The sequence below is a fragment of the Adiantum capillus-veneris genome, chromosome 15 (genome assembly GCF_014529385.1).
Source record: "Adiantum capillus-veneris isolate H3 chromosome 15, ASM1452938v2, whole genome shotgun sequence".
NCBI classification, from domain to species: domain Eukaryota; kingdom Viridiplantae; phylum Streptophyta; class Polypodiopsida; order Polypodiales; family Pteridaceae; genus Adiantum; species Adiantum capillus-veneris.
Genome location: NC_140945.1, coordinates 18,094,450 through 18,114,878, shown reverse-complemented (window position 1 = coordinate 18,114,878; position 20,429 = coordinate 18,094,450). Strand labels below are relative to the sequence as shown.

Here is a 20,429-nt window from a genome sequence, read left to right as displayed (position 1 = left end):
CTCAGTCTTCCCACCATCAGCTTCAGCCCTCCGCTTGGGCCCTTTTTGTCGAGCCCTTCCAGGCTCTCTTTGTCTTATCAAATCATGCCTACTTTCGGGCTCTTTGCTGACCAAGTTTTGTGGCTTTCGTCTCGGCGTTTTATCCTCAATTCAGCCCCGGTTTGGGGCCTTTTGCATCAGCCCTTAAGAGGCTTTCCTCATTTTCCAATTTCAGCCCAGCTTGGGGCTCATTTGGGTATAGGTATTTAAGCAGGTGACCCGTGCACCATGCATCCGAAGTTGTTGTTGTGTGCAGGCCCAGATGCGCTTATGGATGAGCGCGTAGACACTGCAGTCCATGACGATATATTAGACATTATGCATGACGTTGCTCCTGGGTGTCGAGCATCACAATTTGCCGCTTGTTGATGAGGAGAGTATTTGCACTTTATGACTTGGGCAAGGATCATCTCGTTGTTTTGAATGAGCCGATCAAGCTCCATGTAGTCTTTGCAAAGCTCGAGTCATTTTTGAGCTTGGGCTTATCATCTATTTTGGGCCGGCCTCTCCGCGAGCTTGAGTGCTATGAGTGGCCACCTATTGATAGACATGCAAATCAGCGAGGATATGCATAAGCATCAGCGCCATGAGTTGCCCCTAGTTTTTTATGAGCTAGCAAAGCTTGATGTACATTATGGGGAGCCCTATGCGATTTGTGAGCACGACTTAGACGATGATGTAGATGAGGAGATTTGGTGCGATGTTATGCCAGATGCGATAGGCTATGATCATCTTGTGTCTATGTGCGATTTGGAGGAGCTCAATGGAAGCCAGTTAGAGACTAAGGGAGACCCTTGATCCTGGTAGGATTGGACTTTGGTAGCGTGAGGATGCTATGCACGACTTTGAGTGGGAGATGGAGGAGATGGTGTCCAGCACATGTGGTTGCCCAGGTGTGCTTATGGATGAGCGCATAGAAACTATAGTCCATGACGATATATTGGACATTATGCCCAAGGTTACTCCTGTTGTCAAGCATCACAACTTGCCTCTTGTTGATGAGGAGAGTATTTGCAACTGCCTTATGACTTGGACGAGGATCAGCTCGTTGTTTCGAATGAGCCGGTCAGCCTCCATGTAGTCTTTGCAAAGCTCGAATCCTTGAAAGCTCTAGATGAGTCTGAGTTTTGCATGTCCGAGGGAAAGTTGGACCAACTAGATGGACTATTTTGGATATGTTGTTTGGTTGAGTCAATTGCCTCTTGACGCCAACATGATGTTATATCTCTAGATGATTGGTTGTCTTTACGAAGCTCGAGTCATTTTTGAGCTTGGGCTTATCATCTATTATGGGACGGCCTATCACCTATTGATAGACATGTAGATCAGTCGGTTAGGCTTGTGCCTCGCAAGATGTTACCTTGAGTGGACACAGGTCCGAGAAGACTGTACAGATTCATAGTATGTACAAAGATTTATTTTGGTCTTGATGGAGCAGCCTTATAGCTTTGAGTTGTCTCATTCTACCTTCTATCAATGGCTTTTGTATGCTTGTATAATTCATATCAATAACACCAAGGTTGCTACATTTGTGTCCATGTTTGCAAAATGCAGATGAGTAAAATTATTTTTCTACATGGTTCCTTGGTCAAAATCTACGTCAAAATGGGACATTCTCATTCAAACATCAAAATTTCTTGATGAGCATATTATCGAGAGTGGGCTTCATGTAGAATTGTTTGTGATGTGAAATCTTATGGACATGTATGTTCAATGTGAAAAGCTTACAGATGCCTTTAATGTGTTCAAAAGAGTACCGGTTAGGAATGTTGTCTTATGGAATGCTTTGCAAGGCGCTAGTCCCTTTGCTTCATTTGCTTTGAATTGCAAGCCCCACAGTCAATTATGGTTCCGATCATTATCATTGGGGATTGAGCAAGTGTTTAGCGGTGAAGTTTATGCACAGCTGGTTGTTTCACCTCAAGTTTTTATGCCTTTCGGATTGGTTATCTGGAGGGCTTTGAGATCCAGGTTGAGGGGATTGAGGAGCGCTCTCTCGCCTAGTTTGCATTGCTCACTAAGAAGTTTCTGTGCAGCTGGTTGTTTCAGCTCAAGTTTTTGTGCCTTTTGGATTGGTTATTTGCAGGTCTTTGAGAGCCATCTTAAGGGGTTAGGGACATCCAGCCATCTGATTGCATCGTATCTGGACAGCCAAGCCAGGATTGGGATCTCCAGCAACCCATAACTAAGCTTCGGGAATCTCCCACCAATGGGTACCTCATCGAGGGTATCATAGGCGAGAACTGGCCATCCATGCCATCCTCAGCCCCATACATGTGCGTCCATAACAGGACTTGCACCCCTCTTGCTCAACTGCATCCTAATGGCGACCAATCCCGGAGGGTCCACCTCGGCCCAACAAATAACCCATACGAGAACTCTGAATACATTCCCCTTTGAATCTACATAACCACAGCCGTGATCCAATCACCGTGCATCTTTTCATCGAAGGGGCTCGCACCCGCCATGTTTCCATTGGACAGACCTGGTGGTCTCATAACCAACGTTCCCCACATCTTCATACACTTGTCATGCCTTCCCTGGATTTGCCTGCGTAAAATCCCTGGCTCCCTCTTCAATACCACAGCCTGCCTTCTCAACTTACTCTCATCCTGATTTCGGTCAGGTTCAGATGGGTCTCCTCTCAACCGCTGGCCGCTGGCCACCTCTGTCCATACCCGTTCTGATTCCTCTGGGCTTTCACTGAGAACCTCCTCCAAGGAGGCCGGACCTGTAGCATAACTGAAAGATGGTGCCCCATGAGGCACCTCCAACATCCCTTCTTGCCTTCGATGCCAACCGACCAGGCCGGGTGGGGGTTCCGCTTCATCAAGCAATTCTTGGACCTCTTTCTCAATTCCATCATCCAACACCTTCCTAGGCATATGCATTCCCATGGCTCCTGTTTCAGGCGCAAAGCAGCTCCCAACTCGTAGATCTCTTTGCCCTGCACTAACTTGCTTCTCCCATTCATTCGATGAGTAGAAGTCAACAGTACCCGCCTGGCACTCCCCCCCACTTCCTTCAATTCTCATACTGAGCTTTGGCCAGTTCCACAAATAAAATTTGTCTCTTGTCGTCTTCTGCTTGGAGCTGAGGAGCATGGGGGTAAGAGTCAAAGTTGACTCTGCCGCTTGATTGCTGACTTAGAATAATGCTTCATTAGACTCTGGAATGGCATAAGAGTACTGTGTTCCACATCATGTCTTTGAGGTGGGGAATCACGACGTGTCTCAAAGTTTCACCAAACTTTGAATACATGATAGGGCTGCAATGTCTGGTTTTTGTGCTTGCGAAACTATTCTGCCTCACCGAGTGAGAAAATGTAGCAGCAGCAGAACATAAAAAACTGTCTATTCTGACCTCTTCATCATGCATATGAGGATCAAGTGTCGACGTTGGCAGTGACGAAGGAGGGGAGGGTACATCTTGCATGATATCTGCACATGTATCCAAAATCCGTGATAGATTGATAGGGATAATGTCCATATGCTACCCTTGCAACTCGAGATAAGCTCCCTTGCTCCTTGAATTAATGAGCTTCTGCTCCAAAACACAAGCGAGACATCTATATTCGGCTTTGACATTACCATGATAATAAATAGATGCACCTTGTTGAGCCAAGGTACCAAAGGTAAGTCACTAAGCACATTCTTTTTGGCTGAAAACAGAACGTGTCCGGCCACCTAGCTTACAATACTATCTGGTCCCGCTTCCATCTACTCCCCGTTTTTTTAAAACATGCTTGTGTCCTCACAAGCAACTTGATGGAGGTGAACCAATTGTCTATAGTTGAAGGAGTTTGTCATCATGGACCACAGGAATGAGCTGATCTGTCGTTTATCAAATACGAGATGTGTACCCGATCAAATCGCAAAGCTGATTCCCAGAAATGCATTGAAAAACAGAAAGTGAATCTAGACCAAGTTCAGTGAGTTTGCAATGTGTCAATTTCTGAAGTTACTCCACCACATATCAGCTTATGGTATGATTTGGCATACATGTCAATCAAAGCTTTGTCAAGTATTATGTTGATTTTCATCAGATCTTGAATCTTTTGCCTTGGTCGACTTCTTGTTTCCTTGGTTGATTTCTTGTATGATGCCACATTCCTTCCAAATGCAAGGATTAGTGATTAGGAGAGATGTTTGCCATTGCTTTTTTTTTTTTTTTAAAGACTAGGGCTTTCACTCTGGCCTTGCATATACCTTGAGATAAGTAGAGTCCAAGAGATAGCATTGCAAACATAAAGCTTACCAAGGACGTATGTGCTGTCAAAAGTATATCACATGCCACATGTGTCAATCAAAGCTTTACCAAAATTGGTCAAGCATTGTTCTCTTATCATTCCTTTGGTAATTAGCATCAAATTATATATAACTCTATATTCTAACTTCTTAAGTTTTACCATTTGCTAGTTTACAAGAAGCTCTTCAACATCTACAAAGCAACTTAACATTTGACTATAACACAAGGTATGTCATATTTAAGAATATTTTAAACACACATATAAAAACAGATTTTAATATTAATATTTTGATAACCACAATAAGATCAAAAAGATTTTCTTTCCAAATTAGAATATTAGTCTAAGCTCAATACAAATAATATACATATCGATATAAATATTATGAAATCTTAAGGTCACCAAATATACAAAATAATAATAAACAATACGTAATTGAAGATGAAAACAAATAAACTATTACCCATGAAGAAAGCATCCAAACTAAAACAAAAAGCAAAGCATACCAAGATTATAAGACATTTACGTAGAAAAACAAACTTACTTCCAACTTTTGACATTTTTAATTTAGATTTTGATTCATGGGTAAATATTTGTTCTAATTCGATAAAATCATATAAATATTGTTCCAATTGTGGAAACTTATTTTTTAAGTATGAAAAACAAAACTTTAAATATATAGAAAAAATAAATACCTATTTACGAAGATATGAATTATCTAATCCATATCTAACATCATTTCAAAATAACAAACAAGACAATATATAAATTTATAATTGCTCCAAATGTTTTCAAAACAACATTAGAGGAAAATATTGGGTAACTTATCACCCGACTTATATAAAAAAAATACTAACAATAAACGTACATGAAGTACAAATGCGTTCTACTTTAGATATCTCTTTAAATATCAGTAAAAAGATAACATCTATAGCCATAGGTAATATAGAACAAAGATCATTATTAGATAATCCTCTATTTTCATATCAAAATAGTAATGATTTATTAAATATTCTAACAAAAACCTCACATGACATAAACACACTATTGCTCTTTTTAGTAAATAATAATCCATTAGTAAAAAAATTATATACTATATATGAACAACCACAAAAAACTTTAGCAATTCCTATAATTCCTTCTAATGCAATTACTACTTTACTAAACAAACATGCATCATCTTCTCCTTATGCCTTAATGATAGTAGCACACAATACAAATTATGTAGGTATCTTAAATCAAGTAAACAACACACAACTAAAATCACAATACAAAATAGATAAGTTATCTCATGGTGGGGTTATGTATGAAAGATTAAATATAAAAAAAATCATTAACTTATATGCAAGTTTAGATGGAGTATCTAATTTAGAAGATATTACAATAGAGAAAGCCCTATTTCCATTTCTATTTCCATTAGGATATGGAGCTCATGATGGAGCTTTAAAATTTCATACATATCTAAAAATGAGAATAGCCTCATTCTTCTCAATATTCACTTTATACAAGCCATACTTATTGATGATGTACCAACTACGTCAAGCTTTGATAATAGCAAATTCAACAAATTTAACAATGCTACAATCAGATATAGATAAATTCAAACTAAAAAATCCACATGTATCTAAGCTAAATACCGTTATATCATAAAACACAATATCTCTTATTCAATTCCAGACTCTCCGTCATGGTATCATAAGAATTTAAAAGATTTATTATGCATGGTAGAGTCATTTGGTTTACCTAACTTCTTCTTAACCTTAACTTGTGATGAAGTATCCTCTAGTAGATGGGTAGAAATACAAGATTTAGAAAAAATTATCCAAAAGATAGACTTAAAACTCAATTGGACAGATTGTCCAGCCGAGTGCATGATGATTTTTCGCAAACGATTACATACATTTTTAAACAAATACATATTTATTCCTAATGGTCTAATACGATATGAGATACAAAATAGAGGTTCACCACATGCACATATAATGCTATGGGTAGATTCAAACGATATCGATCGAATATCTTTAGAGATAGATAGCCATATACCTTATTTACATACAATAAATAAATTTGATCCAACATCAATTGAATATAAATTGCATAACTTAGTTATCAAAAAACAAATACATAATTGTAGAGAATCTTGTAAAATAGAATTACAAAATAAAAAAATCAAATGTAAATATGGATTTCCATACGATATTCAAAGTAATCCTAAGCCAATTATTCATGAACAAACTCAATGATGGCTTTATTATAGACCAACATTAGAACAGAGAAATGTGGTCCCTTATCATGCAGGAGTATTATTGTTATGGCAAGCCCATATGAATATTCAAAAAGTAACCAATACAGGATTATCATATTACTTACTAAAATATGCATTGAAATCAGAACCTATAGAAAAAATAGATATCGATTTAGAAACAGCGAAAACATTAGGAAAAAATAATATTGATGATACAAAACTCGAACTAATATCTTCTTATGTATTAACAAAACCAATATCAGCAACCGAAGCAGCCATGGTGTGTTTAGAGATACCAATCATAAAAAAATCAAAAAAGGTAACTTATATAGATTGTTCACCTCCTAAAAAAAGACAAAAATATATACATAATTTTTTAGCCTCTATACTACATCCAATTGATCTATATACAGCAAGACCATTAGAATTGGAGAGCTTAACATTTTATTCATACTTTCGTCACTATAGAATTAACAAAATACTCAAGCATACAACAAAGAAGATATGTAAAATGCATGATTTATTTGGAAATGAAATACAAGAGTATAAACAATCAGTAAGATTTACCGATTTTCACCCTGTCCATCAAATGGAAGGTTTTGTTTTACTATTCTATCAAAACATATACATTCTTGTAATGAAAAATAATTAATCTCAATTAACAACACAGAAAAATCTTACTTTTTAGAATGTCAAATACGACAAATAATAAATAATGAACAAGACATAGAGAATCTAGTTGGAAATTATTCTCAATTACATCTATTAATCGATGAATCTAGACAACAAATTACAAATCAAATACTTCAAATGAATCCCATATATAATTTAGAAGAACATTTAACATCAAATGATTTTATAGAAAAACAGACCAATATTAAAACTGTAGGAGAGAATCAATATGATCCACTAATACATCTACAAGAGCTTAAACACATAGAAAATACAACTTTGACTAAAGAGCAAAAACTAATATACAATAAAAATTTTGAAAAATCGGGTGGGTTACATATAATAAATGGAACACCTGGATCTGGGAAAACGTTTCTAATTCAATATATCACATTTCAATGTATAACCAAAAACATAGAAGTCCTCCTTACAGCAACCACAGGAGTAGCAGCTACAAGACTTAGTCGATTAGCACGTACTTCACATTATTTTTTTGTTTACCTAATAAAAATCAATTATTTCGTTGTAATTTAGAACCAAATGATATTCGTTCAATTAAAATAAGATCTTCTGATGTAATTATAATTGATGAATTCTCAATGATGACATCACAAATATTACATACCATTATACTCCAAATTCCAGAAGCTTGTAATTTATCTATGCTAGAAATATTTAACACTAAAAAACTACTTCTATTTGGAGATATAGCGCAATTGCCTGCAATATGTAATTGTAAAAATAAAGACTTGATATGCCAAAAATGTGTAATAACAAATTTTATATTTTGGAAATTAGCTATACACCACATATTAAATACCTCAATCCGTCATTGTTCAGATCCGGACTTCATTGAATTCTTAAATATAATCAGACAAAGTAAACCATCTAAATCACAATTAGATAAATACTTAAAAGATACATTTATACAAGAGAAAGATTTAGAACAATATATAGATAAAGACACAACTATATTATGTACACATAATAAAGATGTCATATACTATAATAACTTCATATTATTAAAGATATTCAACCATTCCAATATATTCAATATAGATATTTCTACAACAGCACATCATATACCAGAACTACAACATTGGATAAATGATACAGAATTTCATACCCTATCCAAAGTAGCAATAGGGGCATTAGTAATGTTTACACAAAACATAGATCTAGCAATAGGTATAGCTAATGGAACTTTTGGGACAGTCATAGATATTAAATATATCAATATAACAAAACTTATAATATGTGTAAATCATACACAACAAAATGTAACTATTAGAATATCTAAATATCAAAAAAAGACATACAATGGAACATGGTATCATAAAACATCTTTTCCACTAACACTAGCATATGCAATGACTGGACATAAATCCAAGGAATGTACTATCTTTGGTAAGTCATTGTTAATAATTTGAAAATGTTTTTCTCATGGACTATTATATGTCATGGTGTCTCAATCGACTAATCGAAAGAACATAAAAATATTGAATTCAATGACAATCGATGATTTCTAAATACAAGTAATAAACCACTATATATATGAAGATTATTGACTTACAAAAGTATACTTCAAAGATTAAAACAAAGGTATGTTTAATTATTTTATATCAAACTTAACGTGCTATAATTTATTACTAGATTGATTAAAAAAACTATTAATAAATTCATTTTTATATTTTTCATATTGAAAGCTAAACAATATGGAGGTAAGCTTTTATCTCTAATCACATACTTCAATATTTATAACCTTAAATGTATAAATTGTGTTAAAATATATTAGGTCTTCAATTCTATCAAAGCTAAAGCAAAAGCCACAATAGACTTACAAGAAAAAGAACAAGAAGAGCAACAAAAATCAAAAAGGCAACATAGAGAAAACTTCTTCTTAAGAATCAAACAACTTAAATATGCAAATATCTCGGGACGTGATCCAATAAATTACATTTATGGCTGGCCATCTTATGATGAGCTAAAACAATATATGGACGCAGCCGACAATATGTTTCAAACATGGAAAAAAACACATACTACTAAAGAACTCCCCGCACATGGTAAATAATTCAACTTATGTTTTAAAAAAATTACTTCTATTATTCATAATTTCAAATATAATTAATTCAAATATAATTACTTTGCAGGTAGAACAATACAAATTCTTAAGATATTCAAAGAAGATTTACCAAATGAAGATATAATGCTTGAGCGATACGAAGCTCAAGCTTTACTAGATAAACACACGAATGGAATTTCAGCATATGCTATGAACTTATTGCATTTTGGCTACAACACTCCATTAGACTCTTTGAAAACTCTTGATAATAGACTAGCTTCAATCATTCTAAAAGAGTATGAGCAACTATACAACGTAAAAAACAAACAAGATCCAATCACTTTGGAGAGCATTACAGCATCACTAGATATGGAATTTACATGAAGACAATACGGCACTACTTGCAACTTCTTCATTACTATGAATCAAAGCAATGGTATAAAATCATAATTTCTTCTCTATTTATAAATTATTATATTCTTCAAACTAAACAAAAAATTACATACCATTGTTTATAGATATGGATATAGCTAATAAAGGAGAATCATCTTTGCAATCAACTTCAATACCTATAGATATTCTATCCACCAGTCAAGGTACAATTATTACTTCAAAAATTCACATTTTACTCAAATACCAACAGGTTCAATAATATTTTAAATAAATTATCAACATAGTCAAATAATACATTCTCACATCTCTCTCTCTCTCTCTCTCTCTCTCTCTCTCTCCACCCAAATGTGAATCCATTGTTTACTTTAAAATAACAATCTATATTTAAAAAAATTTAAATATATTTTAAATACCTTATATATTTATACTAAAACTCATAAAAGTTTATACAAAATCATTTTAAAAGAATCTAATTGTTTTTTTTACAAAAACAAAGTCTCCCCGAAAATCAACAACTCCAGAAAATAAAATAAGATTTTTCTTTATAAATTACAATGTATAATAAAATATATATATATTGGACAAACGACTAATCTAAAAAGAAGGATTTTACAACATAAAAAACAACCTACTAAATTGACGATAACTGACATTAGCAGATACAAGCCGTTCAACAAAAAGTTCACGATCAAAATTATAGATTCAACGACAATAAAGGACAAAGCAAATCACTTAGAAACACTTTATATTAAGAAATTTAGATCCATTACTCCAAATGGATACAATATTTTTTCCGGAAATCCTTCTTCTTTTAATAAATACTATTACCTAAAAAAAAGAGATCTTATATAATTTAAAGGGTTGTTATCTCTTTCCAACTCTCTCTCTCTCTCTCTCTCTCTCTCTCTCTCTCTCTCTCTCTCTAATACTAAAGCTGCCCTAAAGATACACAACAAAAATACTTCTAATAAACGTAAAGTGTTGATTTTAAAAATATTTATTAAAAAAAATACATTATAGATGTAATCTATTGCAAAAATATATACATTTCACATTAAATCTAACCCTACACAATAACTTCACACTCAACCATTAGCTAACTGCCCCATACTAGTTTCTTCCTGTATAGGAGTCACATATGCTCAGGGAGTGCACTATGTAATCACATTAATGTATAACGTGAGTTCAAAAGGAGGGGTTTTAAAATACAAAAAATTTAGGCAATTTAAGAGAGGTTTATTAAAATAAAGGGTCTTATATTCAATTCTGGAAAAAAAAATCCTAAAATAGGGGTCATTTATTCATTCAAACATGTTAAAAGAGGGGTTTTTTTAATACCCTGCGAACGTACATTATATAGGGGGTAGTGGATGGTGAACCCCTCAAGCACATATATATGAGGATGCTTGTTGCAGTTGTGTCACCATTGGGGATTTTGGAATCCACTTATAATGCACTTTATTCTTGTAGCGGTGACATTTGTTCTTAGGTCTTTGATTTGGATAATAATAAAACTATGCATTAATTAAAGTGTCGTGCATATCACATGCTGGGTTGTCCGGTTTTTTGTTGTCGACAACTTCTTGAAGCTCCAGTTGTTCTACGAAGTCATAGAACTTGTCTTCTTCTTCGTCTTTTGATTCGCAACATTCCTTTGTTTACTCTTCATTTTGAGAACTTGTTGATGCCTAGTTCTCTTCATTTTCCTAGATCACACTCACTGCAAAATAAGGAATGATATCTTAACCATCTTTATCAAAAACCTTCATTATTGGACCAGCTTGAATAGCACACACATCCAGAGTAGCCAAGATGTGCTCCCATTCTAGTGGCTCTAGTGCTTTGTAATGGAATTGGCCTATTTAACTTGAGAGTAGCGGAAATTAATGAGAGTACTTTTGAGAAATGACTTTGTGAGCATAGCAAGTGAACATAATTGAAGATAGAAATATAATCATAGCAATTAGTTAACTTGGCATGAACAATACTTTTGCAAGAGAGAGAATTTAAAGAACATGATAACAGTTGAGGACCGGATTTATGTGGAGCCGGTCCCCCCTCCAATAGGCATTTGTATTATGATTTCTCCCATTAAGAGAGACTTGTTACAATACAATCTTAGTGTTCCTTGTGACCTAGGTGATGCAATGACGATGGAAAGCTTCATGCATCACAAGCATAACATAAACTCGAAAGCTTTAACTATCCCAAGCCTCAGTCCCAAGACCTCAAACACCTTCAAAGGTGGAGAGAGCTAGCAAGAATGAGGGTAGGGAAGAGGAAGAAGAAAAATTTCATAGGAGAAAGAATTAGTTCCTCACTTATCATACTCTTCTTACTAGCATACATAATAGCATAGTAATGAAGATGGGGAAGATGACAAGCTTAAACATTGAAGCATGGCTTTTGGTTGGATTTGCACTCCATAGCCAAGAGTGTTGGTGTAGGCTCTCAACCTCTACTTTCTTGTAGAAGGAGAGGGAGCTCTTGCACTTTGCACATTGCATAATGAGAGTGTGTGAATGTGTGTGGGTGAGTATACCCCCTAAGCAACCCCCTAGCTTGCTTGGGTCGATCCCCCCTTGTAGCTCATGCTTGAAGTTCATTGGACCCCTCCAGGCCTAGCCAATCATAAGCAGGAGTCATATCAAGCAACAAGGGTAGCCTTGGGACAAGTGTCCCCCTTTCCCCTTTGAGAGAGAGGACTTGATAAATGCAAAATCAATTAATTAAATCTCCTAAATTATCATTGGACCCCTTGGGTGGCCAACCAATAGGCTTCAGGCACACCATGAGGGCAACATGAGGAGGAACTTGCTTAGTGTCCCTTATGCTTTCTTTGTACCAAGTAGGCCTTGTGTGAGTGTGTGGGTGTTCTCTCTCATCCCCCCTCTTGTAGGGCTCGCCCCCTCCTTGTAGGGGATTGGATTTGACTTTTTGACACCTCAAGCCCCTCATGCATAGGCCCAGTTCCCACCACAAGCTTGGCCCTTAAGCACTTTAAGCTTGGGTTGGGTTCTCACCTCAAGTACAGCCCTAGCATCTCAAGCATGTCAAGCACCTCAATCATCAAGCACCTTAGTCATCAAGCATGACAAGCAGGACAAGCACCTCGAGCTAGATTGGGTTCCCGCCTCAAGCTCAACCCTAGCTTACCTAAGGTCAAAGGACACAAAAAATCTTATAGTGGAGATGCAAGAGGACATTTCTCTACTAACATCACTCTAATAAGATTCTACAATAAGTTTTTGGTGGTAGAGTATGATGGTTGATGTTAGAGAATTTTCTAAAACTTGTGACATGTTTCAACGGATGAGAAGTTCGATAGCAGCTAATATGACACCCTTGACTCTAGTATTGACATTCGATGTATTCATGAAATGGGGACTAAACTTCATGGGTCCATTTAAGAAATTTACTCCCAAAAAGAATAGATATATCATAATGGCTACATGTTATGTCACCAAGTGGATGGACGAAAAGGCACTGCCAAATAATAGTGCTAAAGTCATTCGATGTGTTTCTTTATGAGAGCATCATTTGCAGATATGGTTGTCCTATTGAGATAGTTTTTTATCACGGCAATGATATTGTTCAAATACTGATGGAACTATTTTTAGTCAAGTATAGGAAATCAACATCATATTATCCTCGGTGCAATGGTCAACAAATCGAGATAGCAACAAGATGATTAAGACCATTCTAACAAAGATAGTGTAGAAGGAACCACATTAATGGATGTAAATCTCCCTATAGCACGTTATAGGCATAGAGAATTGCCTACAAAGTAACCACTAGAATGACACACTTCAAACTAATATATGGCGCAGAGGTAGTAGTCCCAATGGAGTTTGTCATCCCAAGCCTTAGACTGGCAATAGAGCACAACATGGAATTTAATGAAAATTTGAAGAAAAGGTTGGATGAGTTACTAAAGCTGGACAAGATCAAGCAAAGAGCAATGCTTGAGTAAGAGGAAGTTTAGCAGAGAAGGAAAACTTGCACGACAGTAAAATCAAAGTCAAAGAATTTAGAAAAGGGGATTTGATACTATATATCAATCAAAGCTAGGACCCAAAACCTAATTTGAAAATAGCATGGTCTAGACCCTAAGAAGTTGATAGTGTATTCTGTAATGGTACAATTAGGATAAGAAATTTATTACGACTACTTGTGAGGTCCCCACCCCATCAACATAACTACTCAACAACACGAGGGTACTTGGTAGGTCACTAGGACCTAATCAATGAAAAAGACCATAGTCAAGATAGATTCCATTCCAATGGATAGGCTCTCATACCTTCCGACAGAGTACATGGGGTTCAAAGTTGCCTCCTTTTGTGCTTCAAACTTACCAAATATTTGTTGACCTGTGAACGCTCTCCAAAGCTCACAAAATCAAAGAAAGTGAGTAGGGGTATGTTGGAGTTGATGGCCACTAAGCCTGGGAGGATGCAACCTACTCTGATACCAATTGATGAATTTATGGTTGTAGGAAAAGTGAGTAGGCGTATGTTGGAGCTGCTGGCCACTAAGCCTGGGAGGACGCAACCTGCTTTGATACCAATTGTTGGAAGTAGGGTTGTAGGAAAACACACACAGCTTGGAGAAGATGAAGGAAGCTCAAGGCACACAACAGAGAGTATATTACTTAGTGTGCAACGGAAATATTACATAGCCCTAGAGTGATGGGCGTATATACAATGTACGGGGGGAAAAAACCTCCTAGTGAGGGAAAAAATGCCTTGGTAGTCCTAAGTGTGTTCACACACATCACTACCACATGTATATGGTACACCACATGTAACCCCATGCTTAGATCCATTCTTTTCAAAACAGATGGGTCCATGCCAATGGGTCATTCTATGGACATGCATACACATCCACATACATGCCCATGATGCACATGCATATGTATACATACCTTTGAATTATGAATCAAATGTATTAGCTTTAGAATAAGGATTAATTGACTAAAGTGATCTTAGCTTATCAAAATTCAATTTTGAAAATTTCTTTTAAAAGAAAAACTTGAGGATGACAAGCTAATGCATCATAGATGCACACAATTTTTGAAGCAGCTAGCTATTTTTATGGAAATTCAAGAAGGTGGGGTAGATCTAGATGAGACAATCACATCTAGATAGATGCAAACACCTCAAAACATACTAATTTTGAAAAAAGTGACAAAGAAGTTAAAATTTCATTTTTAAAAGGATTGCATAAATATATACATCAATAGCTCATCAATGGTGGAAAAAAGCTACTAAAAATAGAAAATTTATGTATATGATCGAAATGGCCTGATAATTTTACTTTGCATGGAGACCCTCTCTCCTAGGGTAGTGGAAACCTTACATTCTCCCCAGCTTGAAGAATTGAGATGTCCTTATCTCAAAGGTAAATCTAGGTGATCTTTGTGGAGAGAAGTTTCGTCTTCCCATGTTGTGTCTTCTTTCAGAGCATCTTTCTACTCAACCAAGTGCTCAATGATGCTTCTATTTCTAAGCTTCCTTTGTCAAGTGTCAAGATTGCAAAGTCCCTCTCTCATTAGCTTGGTCTTTTATAGTTGTCTCTTCCTAATAACACCATGAGCTTGAGCCACATCTTCTCTTCCACGGCCTCTTTTTGCATTCCTTCATGCACGACGAATAGGTTGACCTCTACCATTTGGTGCTACAAGGATTGCATTTGCGATTGTTGCTATATTTCTTCTAGGGCACTGATTCTCGTAGTGACCTAACTCATTACACTCGTAGAAACAAACATCTAGATGTTGGGGTTGAGTTACTATAGTGGTGAGGTTGATAAGCTTGATTAGCAAGTCTAGGGTTCTAATTATCAAGATTGACTATCTGATTCCTAAAGTTGTTTGTCCCTTGATTCTTGACCATTTCTTTAGCCAAAGGTGTTGCCCATAAGAGAGCATTCTAGAGTGATATGGGTCTCATTGCTTCAAGATGGGTATCCAAGGGTTGATTTAATCCTTAACACTAGTTTGGTAACCTAACACGACATAAAAGTGTTCTTTCAGGGTTTTGGAAAAAAAGTCAATACTACTATCATATGTGTTTTAAGAAGTCTTTACATAAACTCAAAGCTAAGACCACACTTTAAGTGGCAAAAATAAGAAACACTCACAACTCTTGATTATATGTTCATGAGGAGATTTCAAAGCCAAAGGAGTGCTCAAATTGACCAAAAACAGCATATTTGCTAGGAGAACCCCATTTTACACAATATACAAACTTCTCTAACGATCAATTTTAGTTTTTCTATAAACAGCAAAGGGTTCTTGACCAATGTATTTGGTTATTGTAGGCTCAAAAAAATTTGTTTGGACATAGAATTAAGTATAAAACAATTGCATCTTCCTAATTGTGTTGATCTATCATCGGTGTGTCTATGCCTACATCTATCATTACCATTATAAATGCTTCCATCTTACATATTTTTTTCTTTACTTTTATATTCATGTAGAGAAAGTATCAAAAGCATCAAAACCTATCTTCATAAGACAATTTGGAACACACTTATGAAGTACAAAAACTGCACATATGAAAAAAACTGGCATCCACGATGTGGCCTTCTCTATCTCCTATAAACCTATTAAGCTCGTGTCAAATTGAGACTGTATCCTTATATTTGGACCTAAGATTCAAACGCACCATGTTGATTGAGTGAAATTTTGAAATTTGAAGATAGCATGAGCATAACTCAAAATGAGTCCCATTCTGGTAAAAAGCAAAGTCACTCCCACCTCTGTGTTGTTTGCTATTTAGGGTCTTAGGAGCCCCAAAACTTAAGAAAGAAAATTTACATAGTAATCACTTCATGACCACACTCAAAATTGCTTGATTATTTTAAAAACACATCCAAAAATATTCATCAAAATGTGATTTTTAGTAATAAATTAGCATAAAGAATTTTTCATAAATGGGCCATAGCTTCCAATACATAGTCTTTCTAGCTATTAGAAGCATGGTAACATCTGGAGAATTACCCATGCTATCTTTGTAGCACTTTAAAGGTTATTAACTTGTGTTTTAGGATGGTTTAATGCCATTGAAAAATGGCAAAAATAGCACATGTTTTTCAAATCAAGTTAGGTTTAAAAATGCTATTCAAACCAAACTCTAAATATGAGGTCTCTGATCACTAGCCCAAAAAAATTCCAAGTTTTTTTCAAGTCATAAGCTAGCTTTGTGGATATAAACCACTTCACAATTTACTTGGTATCTCAAGCAATAGTTCTTGGAAGTTGCTGAGCTAAAAGGACACAAAAGTGTTCAATGACATAAAAGTGTCATGTTACCAATCTATGTTAACAAAATCTAGCTACCTATTGTTCAATGGACATCTTGGGTGCATATCTTCGTAGGGTTACAAATTTGGAGTACTACTTGCCTATGGATAAGAATAGTTGTTTTAAAGAAAAGAACTCATTCATCTTGATGGCCCGATGAGCTGATGGAAGATATCACTCTGTAACTGATCTTTTAATATCCTCTCAAGACTGGGAAGATCCTAGGATACCCAAGTCCTTGCAATGCTTCTTCCACCATATCGTCGCATCACCAGTGAGGCAAAACATTACATACATAGTTTGATGGCTCGATGAGCTGATGGAAGATATCACTCTGTAACTGATCTTTTAATATCCTCTCAAGACTGGGAAGATCCTAGGATACCCAAGCCCTTGCAATGCTTCTTCCACCATATCGTCGCATCACCGGTGAGGCAAAACATTACGTACATAGTTTGATTTTTGGGTTGGGTCCCGGCAGCTTCAAAATAGTCTTCCATAGCCTCAATCCAAGCTTTCTGCATAATGCTCAATATGGGCTCCCTCGCCTTTCAATGTGGGAGGATGGGCTTGTTTTAGGAGAAGTTTTTTCTCATGTATAGTAGTGTACAATGCAATGGATGGTACCTATGCAACAATACACCTATCGACGGTTTGATATAAGACTCAAGACAATATGGTCAAGGAATTTAACTTTTAATGACTCAAGGCAAAACTTAAGACATGAATTGAAGACTAGAACAAAAGTATTTTATAATTGTCATAAAGTATTTACAAGAGTTTTCTTATCATATCAAGCTACAAGATTCTATGAGCAGGCTATCCATGTACATAGTAATACAGGCGATACTCGTTTGTGAGCACCACTTACAATCACTACCTCATCAATATGATAATCCTTATATACATCATTCTTAGGTTCATAAATCACAAGACTACTTTTGATTAAAGAAAAATTCATGATAAGTGGGAAAGTCTTCACTCGCTACGATGAAGCAACTTTGATAACTCTATTGTAGACCCACTCAATTTTAGTGACTACATGCTTATCGATAAGGAAGTTTCCACTCTTCTTCTTGGTGGTCACAAAATATTATAACTAAACCACTCACAACTCCTCTTCCCAACCTTCTTGAGATCCGTCTTGATGCATGCAATCCTTGAAGCATAAATGGATAGGGTTCCACTATGACCGCTCCAAGCCATCTCCCAACCTCTATCAATACTTGAGGAAGGCGGTGGAAAATCTTTTATCAACATGATCATTAAGTCCCGTCAAAATGTATATTCATGCGACTTGCAAGCCACAACATACATCAAATGACTTCTATTATTTGAAAATGGGATCCTCCTAGAACATCAGGTTTCACGTTAGGCTAACCTAGCTAACCCATACATAACATATTTCTTTATGTTGGGGTATAAAGCCCAATGTGGTCGCCCAGGTAAGTGGGCGGGCCGCCAGGTATGTACACATATTCTTTTGTAAAAACCTAATAAGAACTCACTATGCTCTACACATTACAGTAGAGCGAGTTCACCATATCGTCGTGCTCTTCTTCTCGCACTCTCTCTCGCGTCGCACTTCCGCTCGTACTCCTTCAACTGGTATCAGAGCTCAGATCGAGGCTCGGGGTAGCACTGCAGGAGGCTAGAGTCACCAGCTCAGATTGGAGTGAAATTCGACAAGCGAAGACATGGCCCCAAATCTCGTGGGTAAGCCCAAAGGGCTTGGTGTGCTCAGAATTTCATTCTGAGGTCATCTCGGTCACCGTTCGGCTTCGAACAAAGGTTTGCGCAGGCGATTTTCGACTACGTGGTCTCGGCGGGTGCAGATCCGACTCTGCAAATTTGGGGTTTTCGGCCTACGACTGCAGGTGCTGAGGATATCGACACTCCCAGAGTGTTGATTTGTGGCTGTCTACACATCGAAGGACGGCTCACAGTTCTTGGAGGCGTGTCACATACGACACGGGCGTATCTACACACAGACTGTAGGCGACATCCACTAGTTCATCAGGTAGCTTGTGTTTGCTGCTTGATATTCCAGATTTCATCCTGACATTGCAGGTACTTCCACATGGGATGTATTGTCAGAGATGATGTATGTCTGTTGAGGGTTTGCTGGCTGTGAGTCACGCAGCAAACAACCGCCGCAGCGGTTACAGCATACAGTGGGAAATTTGTGGATGTATGACTTTGTGGGAAGTCTATGTACTGTCAGATTTACTGCAGCCTTTGTTGAGGGTCGAGTGAGGTTTTATTGAGCTGGGGGATTCTCGAATGTTGAGATCCTTTCGGTGATACAGGTCTTGGAGCGATCCCTCGAGCACCCTTAGATAGGCAGCTAGGATGTATTGTCTATGAGTTAGACAGTTGGGATTGCATCTTTGCTTTACTGCCGTTGAGGCATTGTCGCAGCCTATGCTTATAGGACAGTGAGAGACAGTACAGGTGCAGGATAGGTTTACCCGCATCTTACAGTGTCAGAGAGACAGTGTTTTTTGAGCTGTTTTTTGGTCTGTTTTTTAGTACACCAAAGCCATTTTACAAAGGAGACTCTGCCGAAATTTATGCAGAATCTGAAGCTTTCTTGGTTCATTTGACAGGTTGATATTGGTTCAGAGGTCAGTTTACAGGGGAAACTCTGCCGAATTTTTCCCAGGAAAATAAACCACTGTGAAGCGTAGCTATGGCTGGATCACAGGACACTGCTCTTTACAATATCAAGAAGCTGGATGGAACCAATTTCCCATTGTGGAAGAAGCAGATTTGTCACGTGTTGGTACAAAAGAAGCAGATAAAACCTATAAAGCTCAAGGAGATAAAACCAGAAGATATGGACGAAGATAAATGGAGCGAAATGGATGAATTGGCACTTTCTACCATCATGCTGACTTTGGCAGAAAGCGTTTACTTCAATGTAGCAGACGAGATGTCGGCTTATCAAGCATGGTTAAAGCTCAGTGATCTTTATGAGAAGCAGAGTGCAGCTTCACAGGTATACTGGCTTAAGAAGCTTGTTGACTTGAAGATGAAAGAAGGGACACCTATGTCCAATCATCTGAATGAATTCAACACAATCTATAGTCAGTTGTCAACTCAAGGTGTCAAGTTTGATGAACCTGTTAGAGCTATGTTCCTGTTGATCACATTGCCGGAAAGTTGGGACACTTTTCGCACAGCTTTGAGTAATTCTGCACCTCCAGATGGTTTGAACATAGCAGGTGTAGAAGGAAGTCTGCTTACTGAAGAAACCAATAGAAAGACAATGGACAAAGGCAAAGGAACAGCCTTAGTTATCAGGGGAAGGACCAAAGAAAAGTACAAAGGTGGAAAGAAGAATCAGTCTCGTAGCAAGTCCCGCAGTGCTAAAGGCAAGAATGACATAGAATGCTACCATTGTGGCAAGAAGGGTCACATGAAAAGAGACTGCAGAGAATGGAAAGCAGAAAAAGGCAAA

At 36.8% G+C, this 20,429-nt stretch overlaps 1 protein-coding gene across 1 annotated transcript; it reads right to left on the bottom strand.

Moving 5' to 3' along the window:
* Positions 1-2,441: 2,441 nt before the first annotated feature.
* Positions 2,442-3,143, bottom strand: LOC147440347 (uncharacterized). Its single transcript, XM_086483508.1, has one exon. The coding sequence runs from the start codon at positions 3,141-3,143 to the stop codon at positions 2,442-2,444; it is 702 nt and encodes a 233-aa protein (XP_086339634.1).
* Between the last annotated feature and the right edge of the window lie 17,286 nt (positions 3,144-20,429).